Genomic DNA, 8,937 nt, shown 5'->3' with positions numbered 1-8,937 from the left:
TTCTTTTTGGGGTGTTAAAAATGTCCTCGAATCAGATAGTAGTGACGGTTGCATAACCTTGTGAATATACTCAAAGCCACTCAACTGTGTACTTTAAGATGGTGAATTATACATGAATTATATCTCAATAAAGCTGTTACAAAAAAGAGTAAATGGGAGATGAGAAAGGAAAGCCTTTAAGTATACATTATTCTTGGTTTGGTGAAAGGAAAGGAGAGAGAAATAGCTAAAGAGGAAGGCTGGGTCAAGGAAAAAGAGCAACGGAATGATTACCATAAAAGTCAGCATAGAGGTTACCTGTGAGAGGCGGTGGGGGGTTGGTACATGATCTGGAGAGGGTACATGAGAGGCTTCTTGAGCATTGTCAGTTTTGTATTTCATGACCTGGGTGGTGGTTATGCAGGTGTTCCTATATAATTACTTGTTATTCTGCAAAGTTGTGTTTTATGCACTTTTCTGTATGTGCATCTTTCCATCTCAGTAAGTGGTACCACCTTCCACCTGGTTGCTCAGGTCAAAAATCTTGGGGTCACCTTGACTCTTTATCTTACACCCCATATCTAACCCACCAGGAAACCTTGCCAGTTTTACTTTCAAAATACATCCAGAATCTGACTCCTTCTCACCACTACCTCATTTGAGCCACTGTCATCTCTCACCCGGACAACGGCAGTAGCCTTCTAACTGACCCATCTGCTTCACCTCTTGACCCTTCTGCCCGGGTTTATTCTCTACTTAGCAACCAGAGTTCCTTTTTTTCCCTTTGACTTGAAGATATTTCTTAATGAGATATAATCACATACAGTGAAATGCACTTTAAGTGTACATTCTAGTGAGTTTGGACAAATGTAGACACTTGTGTAACAAACACCCCAATTAAGATATAAAACATTTCCACTATCCTCCAAAAGTTCCAGAAAGATCCTTTTTAAAGCCAGTGTCAGATCATGTCACTCCTCTGCTCAGCACCTCCCAGTGCCTTTCCATCTCACTGAGAATAAAAGTCCAAGTCCTTACAATAAGGCTGTACACAGTCTGCCCCCCACCCCCACCATTACTTCTCTTACCTATTCTTAGAGTTCTTTCCTCTTCCTTGAGTCCACTCCAATTACATTTCTTCCTCACTGTTCCTAGGGCATGTCAGGCATTTTCCTGCCTCAGGGCCTTTGCTTGGTGTTCTCTGTCTAGAATGCTCTTCTCCCAGATATCTGCTTCATTTAGGTCTTGGCTCAAATGTCACTTCATCAGAAGAGGCCCTCCCTGACCACCCTGTATAAAATAACACTCCCCCACACCACTGCACTCTTAACCTCTGGCCTTGCTTTATTGTTCTTCATAGTATTTACCTCGATATTATATATGTAAAAATCTGTTACTGTCTCTCATGTAAGTTCTACGAGAGCAGGAACTTGAGTGCTTTTGTTATGGCTGTATCTCCAGTGCTTAAATCAATGCCTGGCATATAGTGGGTGCTCAAAAACTGTTTATTAAATGAATGTCCACAGCCTCCAGCCTAGTCCAGTCTACCATGATATCACCTGGACTAGTGCACCAGCCCCCTAACTGAACTCCCTGGCTCATGTCTGGTTCCTTCCTTCATTTCCCACCCTGAAGAATTATCTTTTTAAAATTCCAATCTGATCATCTCACTTTCCTTCTTAAAACCCTTTGATGGCTGTCCCTTTGCCCTTCAGATAAAGTCCAAAGTCCTTCCCATGACTTGCAAGGTGTCTGCTCTTTGGCCCTGACTACTTGGCCACCTGTCCTTTTCCTCCAGCCATCCTAGACTGCTTTGAGTTCTGAGCTGAAGCCAGTCTCTCACTTCAGGTCCTTCGTATATACTTCTCTCTGCCTGGGCTACTCTTTGTCCACTCCCCTTTCAGGTCTCAGTTTGAGGGTCATTTTCTAGGGGAGCCTCCTCTGACCTCTCAGACTAGGTTAGCTCCTTCAGAGTCCAGCTGCAACCTCATCTTTGCTGGCATGCTTTCTTTTTTTTCCATATTTAATTTTTTAAAATTTATAAGAACAACTATTTAGTTTCCATCTATGAAATGAACTTGCACCATTTAATTAAAGGTGATAAAAAATAGTTCTGACTTCTAAAAAATGAAATTATAAACTTGTAAACATGAAAAATACTGTGAGGCCACTATCAATTTACGTGCTTTTCTGTAGTTATGATCCTTTTTAAGAATCTGCTGAATGTTGTGGATCCCAAGAATACTTATTTGCATATATTTTGTATACTCGTAAGATTCACTGACAGGTATTAAAAAATGCATGTGGAGTATTAGACGAATATCATCTTTCTCCTTTTCTTTCTCTCAGCTCTAAGACTTCTTGATTTATGCCTTTAATCCCACCTCTTCTCAGTTCTAGCCACCTTCTAGAGCTTAGTCAGCAGCAGCATTCTTTTTCTTTCATATTTGTTTTCTCCCAGACCCTTTCCCTCAGCTTATTATAGATAATAGGTAGCAATTCAATGTATATCTTTTTCCATAAAGCTTTATTCTACTTTTGAATAACTTTCTTAGTATAAATTCTAAGGAATAGTAAAAAAAAAATGAACCATTTTTGTGATTCTTTTGCTACTCATTACCGTATTTCTTTCCATGACACTTTTTAGAACACTGTCTTCCTTTGCCTTCTATGGCAGTGTACACTCCTGTTTCTCAGTCTGCCTCTACAACGTCCTCTTTCCTGTTTCCTATTCGGCTCTATTTCTTTGTCCCCTTCCTTAAATGCTGTTTCCCGTGTGATGACTTCTTTTGTGTGTGTGTGTGATGATTTATTAAGCCATTTTCCCAGTAGGCTTCTCATGTATCCCCACTATACTTTATACATTGTTATAGAATGTGGTGGACCCTGTGGTGCTAGCTACAAGTCCCCCAACCGAATTCTCCCACTCAACACCCCCCTCCCCCACAACACACACGCACCTTGGCTGGGGTGTATTTGAAGTAGTATAGGCTCCCAGTAGAGATAACGCATGCAAGTACTTTTGTAAACTATTGATACGGAAATGTGATATAACAAATAGGTTCAGTTTTTGCTTTCATCACAGCTTTGGTTATTTCAGCGAATTCTAGCTCTTTTCTCGAACTTCTCCCATCCCCAGAATTTAAGCCAAAGGATTCTGAAAAGGACCTGTTACACACAGGCAGCATTTATACAAGGTAAAAATTCAAATTATACCTACCTCGATGCTTTTACAAGGTATCCATCCAGGACCCTACTTCACCACCCGCCTTTTCCTCTGACACTTTCCCTGGAAAGGAAGGACACGAATTAACATTTCCAAAACAACAAAATATTTATTTTGATTTTTGAGAATAATGGGAAAACTAAGTAATGGGGATTGGACCCTCATCGGGGTCTTCTGGGAAATCGGAAGCACCACCCTCTTCTGCAGCTCGATGCTTCTCCAGTTTAGCGATCAATTCTTTCGCTGGATTGAAGACGCCATTGGTTTGCTGGTCACAGACATAGCAGCGCGGGGTGGTGCGGAAATGCTGCAGTGCACAGCTCTCGCAGAAATAATGCCTGCACTTGGTGACAACTGGGTTTTGGAAGGTCTGGCGACAGATGAAACACTTGAATGGTATTTCCTCATCATCGCTTCCCACTTCATAGTTTTCGTCCTCATAGACACCATAGCGACCCTCATCAAGCTCACGTTCGATCTGCCACCCATGCTTGTAATCTGAACGGTCATGGAGGAATTTGCAGCTGTCTCCGAAGCCGCAAAAGCCAGTCTCCTTGTAGTCCTTACAGATGTCGGGCTGGTAATCCCAGCGCACGGTGGCACGTAGATGCTCGGGAGCTCGGATGGGGCCCTTCCTCACCATCCCGGAGGAAGCATTGCCCATAGACGTATCCTTGGGCTTCATATATTTCTGATAATTATTGATTCCCCGATAGATCTTGTCATCTTCCTTGCCCCTCAGCTCCTCCTGGATCTTCTGGCTGCGCTCAAAGATGGCTTGTGCGTCACGCTCCTTCTCTGTGTCTAGCTCGTAGACAGCAGTCGCCCCCATATCCTCTGGGCCCACGGGTTTCGCCGAGCGGGTGGACTTGTAGACCACGCCGAGACTCTCAGGCTCCTTCTCCTCCTCTTCCTCGCTACTCAAGTCGCCGTAAACCGCCTTCTGTTTACCACTGCCACGGGTCTTCTGTATCATCGGATTGTGGGTCGCCCTCTTCTTTTCCGGGCGAACCACAGTGCTGCCTTCTTCACCGCTGCTGCTGCTGTCTTCGGGCTCTCGGTCGCGGACTGGGCGCTTTCTGCGGCCTGCAGCCCCTTTCCGCCCAGGCTTTTTGAAGAGGAAGGTGCACACCTGGTCTGTCACCTTTCCTGGAGAAAGCTGCTCCGCCATTTTAGAGTCCCGAGCTCCGAAACGGCTGTTCGCACGGGGCCTCTTCACCTCACTGCACGGCGTGCGCTCCGCCGCGACTCGGAGCAAAACAGACTGCGGAAGGAAGACTGCGGGAGCGCGGGAGCGCGAGCACACGCCACTCTTGAACCCTGCCGGACTCCGTCGCTTCCTCCAGAGGCGTACGTGACCCCGCCCCGCTCGCGGGCTGCCGCGGAGCTTACCCGGAAGGGACCGAAGCCGGGTCACCTTTAAGGGGCCTGGGAGGAAGTGTCTGGTCCCGGTAACCGTGTTGCGATGTGGTTCGAGATTCTTCCCGGGATGGCCGTCATGGCCGTGTGCTTGTTCATCCCCGGAATGGCCACGGCGCGCCTCAACAGGTTCACTAACGGGGGCAAGGTAAGGCAGCTTCTGCGGCCCGACGGCTGACTCCGCGGATTGGCGTTACAAACTGGGCGGTGGGGTAGGGAGGCCGGTAGAACCCGGAGCCTCTCTCCGAGATGGGGAGTCCCAAGGTCGGCCCTCTCCTTTCTTCGTGTTGCCTAAAAGCAGAGGCTTGCGGAATGAAGCCCAACGGAAACCACATTCTACTCTAGCAAGAAGTTGCTGGGTGAAGAGTGGGCAAGAGGGCAGAGTAGAGGCAGAGAGAGACATCAATTAGTTTTGTCCCCGCTTCCTCCGACCTCCAATCTCCTTTCTTGCTGGATTTTGATTTTAATTTCTCGCATCCACGTCTTGGTAGCTTCGTTTTTGACTTGTTCCCTACCCTTAATTAGGTTTTTACCTTGACGTTTTTTATCTCCCACTTTTTCTTGCAAGCCTTTAGGAATTTACCGCAAGATCCTGTTATTCACATCAGGATTGTAATTTTCCTCTCTTCCTAGTCCTTCCCATCATCTCTGGAATACAGAGTGTAAATGTGTTTGCTTTCTGCTTTTGTGATTGTCCTTCACGTGTGATCTACCACTGTTGTTTCTTCTCATTAGGGTCCCAAAAGGAAACAAGTAGTCATATCTTTTAAAAAAAGGAGGAAAGAAAAAAAAAATGATGCTGGTTAAAATAGGAAAGTGTAAGAACTCATGGTTACCATCTTAATTCTAAAGTTTAGTCGTCCGATTTTATTTAGGATTATTGTCTTCTATTGTTAATTTGGTTTTTATTTCAGTGATGATTCCATTTTTCTATAATGTCACTTATTAAAGTTCTAGTATCCCTCTATTGGGTCACTTATGTTTATAAACTGCAATAATAATTTCTTTTAATTGTAGGAAAAAAGGGTTGCCTATTATCCATATCAGTGGAGTTTGATGGAAAGAGATAGGCGCATCTCTGGAGTTAATCATTACTATAAGTCAAAGGTAAGATGGTTCTGATGCTAGCCATCTGTCAGGGAGGTGGGTTCTGGTAATATTTTGCCAAAAGTCTTACAGTGCTAATTTAGTTTGCATTTTCTTGTCTATTAGTGAGGTTGAGTAGCTTTTTACATATTTAATAATCGTTTGTATTTCTTATTCTGTGGATTGTTTGCCTATAATCTTTGCTTGTTCTGTTGTCTTTTTCTTTTTGATTTATAGCGGTTCTTTATGTATTATGGATATTAATCTTTTATTTTATATGTGGCAAATATTTTTCCCAGTCTGCTGTTTGTCTTTTTCACTTCACGATGTCTTTCATCAGATAGTAGTTTTTAATTTTGATGTTCAGTTTATCATAGTTTATCCTTCTGGATTTGGGGTTTTTTGTTTTGCTTACAAATGACTTTGCTACCCAAGATTGTAAAAATATATTCTTACAATTTTTCTAAATACTGTTACAGTTTCTTTTTTCTTTTCTTTTCTCTTTTTACATTTAGTGCTTTGACCCTTCTACAGGTCATTTTGGGACATAATGTGAAGCCAGGATTTGACTGTACTTTTTTCCAAGAGATAGCCAGTTGTCACAATTATCCATTTATAGAATAGTCCATTTTTTTATTTGAAATACCACTCTAGTAAACTAAATTTCCATATACACATGGGCCTGTTTCATGAATGCACTCTTCTATACTCCATTGGTTTGCCAATTCCTGCACCAATACCATATGTAAAGAAGCAGTATAATTTTATATGTGCTTGAATCATATGAAATTGCTGTTTTTTGTAGGTTAAAAATGGCCAAGTAGTAGCATTTTCATATGGTTCAACCTAATAGTATGTTCTTATATCTTGTAGGAGTTCGTCTTCATTATCTTTTAAAATATTTTACTTTTTTATATTTTCTTCTTGCTCATTTATTCTTTACAGTGAACTTGGGTAAATATTAATTCCATTTTATAGATGAAAAAATAGAGGGTCAGAATGATTAAATAACACTATAAGGACTCAACCTAGGTGATCTGCCCCTCAGTATATATTTGAGAATCTAATCTAATCTACGTGATGATATCTACAAATCTAGAGCAGTATTTCTCAAGTATGGTCCAAGAATAACCATCAGAATCACCTGGCATATGAGATAAAATACAGATTCCTAGGCCCCTGGCCAGACCAAATGAATTAGGATTTCTACAAGGTGGCCCCTAGGACTATGCAATTTTAATTTGTCTCAAGGTGATTCTTCCTACAATAGTAAACAAAATATCTGGACTGTGTTATTTTAACACCTGGAAGAAATGTCATCATTTCTTTTACTTAATCTTTTACTTTATAGTTTCTGAAGTATTTGGTTGTGAACTGAGTAAGACAGAGTGCGTCTGCTGAATAAATAGTGTCATGCTTACAGGGCAAGAGTTCTGGAGTTGGAGGAGTCCCTGAACTTGAATTCTGGCTCTGCTACTGACTTACTGACTTAAGCAAGCGACTTTAAACCTCTCTCAGCCTCCATTTCTTCATCTGTAAAACAGTGGAATGAGGCTAATAGTATCTTCCTCATGTTGACTGTTATTTTATAAAATGGTTTTATCTTACTGTCCTCTGACTCTCTGAGGGTACTTTATAGAAGGATCCAGATGGTAACTATGTAGTTGCTTGCCTTTAGTTTTGATATGGGAGGGTCTTTTTATGTAAAGTGATAATGTTTGCTGCTGTCAGAAAAAGAAAACTAGAAATCATTATAGGTTATTCTTTTTACTTTAGTGATTATAAAATTCAGTCCAATTTATTGTTAGAGTTAGAGCAATGTGGGATGTGGAAGTACTTTCTTAAATGACAGAGAATGCCATTTGGTGACACTGGAAATAAGAGTATGTGTACATTTTTGATGGGAAAATAATTTTCACGTTTTCCTTTTTAAACTGTTTTTCAGGGTTTGGAGAACATTGATTAAGGAAGCATTATCCTGATTGATGAAAAATAACTCAGTTATACTCATCTACCCCTGCTAGAAGGTTATGTAATGTATTATGTAGTACCTAATAAAAATAAAATGAAAAAGTAAAATCAAAGGTTTTCTTTACTTTTTTTAATAGTACTACACAAGATCAAGCAGTCTACCCAATGTAGCTTTATCACTTTAAAAAAACTGGAAAGCGACTGAGGCTTGTAAAATTACAGACATAATGTATACCAAGCGGGGCCGGCCCCGTGGCTTAGCGGTTAAGTGCCTGCGCTCCACTACTGACGGCCCGGGTTTGGATCCGGAGTATGCACCGCCACACCGCTTCTCCAGCCGTGCTGAGGCTGCGTCCCACATACAGCAACTAGAAGGATGTGCAACTATGACATGCAACTATCTACTGGGGCTTTGGGGAAAAAAAAAAAGGAGGAGGATTGGCAATAGATTTTAGCTCAGAGCCGGTCTTCCTCAGCAAAAAGAGGAGGATTAGCATGGATGTTAGCTCAGGGCTGATCTTCCTCACAAAACAAAAAAAAATGTACACCAAGCACCTGCCACAGTGCCCAACATCTAATGTGTCATAAATGGCAGTTGCTACTATTGTAATAGATACTAATATACTAAAAAACATTGTTTCTTCAGAGATTGTCAGGAGAATACAGAAAGAGTAGTACTTTTTTTCTAGTTCCTTTTCTGGGTGAATCCTATAGTGTTTAAAATTCCAGTTAGGGGCCGGCCCCGTGGCTTAGCGGTTAAGTTTGCGCGCTCCGCTGCTGGCGGCCCGGGTTCGGAGGGCGCACACCGACGCACCGCTTCTCCGGCCATGCTGAGGCCGCGTCCCACATACAGCAACTAGAAGGATGTGCAACTATGATATACAACTATTTACTGGGGCTTTGGGGGAAAAAAAATAAAAAATAAAATTCCAGTTAGGATGCTTTAAAACATGTTGCACCTTCAATTTTCATTCATTCTGTATCTAACACAGTATTTGCTTAAGTGTTGATTTTTGTTTTAGTGTAGAGCAGCAACAATCATATGTTTATTAAAATGAGTGTACTGACCACTTGAAATAAAGAGTTGCATGTTCAACATTAAAGGTAACCAAATAATATGAAGATCTGAAAAGGTATAACTGCTGTAAAGATGGTGATACTCCATGTGTATAGATCCACACCCCAGATGGCCACAGGACCTGTAGGTGAGAAAACTAAATTGTTTTTCATCTCCATCTTTTATCTAGTGTAACATT

General features: G+C 41.8%; 2 protein-coding genes across 2 annotated transcripts; one reads left to right on the top strand and one right to left on the bottom strand.

Annotated features, from left to right (window-relative positions):
• Nucleotides 1–3,288: 3,288 nt before the first annotated feature.
• Nucleotides 3,289–4,538, bottom strand: RNF113A (ring finger protein 113A). The gene has a single exon (XM_004442278.3). The coding sequence runs from the start codon at nucleotides 4,374–4,376 to the stop codon at nucleotides 3,345–3,347; it is 1,032 nt and encodes a 343-aa protein (XP_004442335.1). The 5' UTR covers nucleotides 4,377–4,538; the 3' UTR covers nucleotides 3,289–3,344.
• Nucleotides 4,539–4,591: 53 nt separating this feature from the next.
• Nucleotides 4,592–7,794, top strand: NDUFA1 (NADH:ubiquinone oxidoreductase subunit A1). Its single transcript, XM_004442279.3, has 3 exons — nucleotides 4,592–4,772; nucleotides 5,642–5,731; nucleotides 7,656–7,794. Exons 1-3 carry the CDS (start codon nucleotides 4,671–4,673, stop codon nucleotides 7,674–7,676), a joined length of 213 nt encoding a protein of 70 aa, XP_004442336.1. The 5' UTR covers nucleotides 4,592–4,670; the 3' UTR covers nucleotides 7,677–7,794.
• Nucleotides 7,795–8,937: the final 1,143 nt, after the last annotated feature.

This window comes from Ceratotherium simum, chromosome X (genome assembly GCF_057802395.1).
Source record: "Ceratotherium simum simum isolate JZ-2026a chromosome X, ASM5780239v1, whole genome shotgun sequence".
Classification (NCBI taxonomy): Eukaryota; Metazoa; Chordata; class Mammalia; order Perissodactyla; family Rhinocerotidae; genus Ceratotherium; species Ceratotherium simum.
The sequence above is the reverse complement of the archived record's forward strand: the minus strand, read 5'-3'. Positions and strand labels throughout refer to the sequence as shown.

Bases quoted from the DNA above. Each gene is read 5' to 3' on its own strand.
- RNF113A (XM_004442278.3), bottom strand. From the start codon at position 4,376: ATGGCGGAGCAGCTTTCTCCAGGAAAGGTGACAGACCAGGTGTGCACC.
- NDUFA1 (XM_004442279.3), top strand. From the start codon at position 4,671: ATGTGGTTCGAGATTCTTCCCGGGATGGCCGTCATGGCCGTGTGCTTG. The intron at 4,773-5,641 runs GTAAGGCAGCTT...TTTTAATTGTAG, and splicing joins GGTTCACTAACGGGGGCAAG to GAAAAAAGGGTTGCCTATTA. The intron at 5,732-7,655 runs GTAAGATGGTTC...ACTGTTTTTCAG, and splicing joins ATCATTACTATAAGTCAAAG to GGTTTGGAGAACATTGATTA.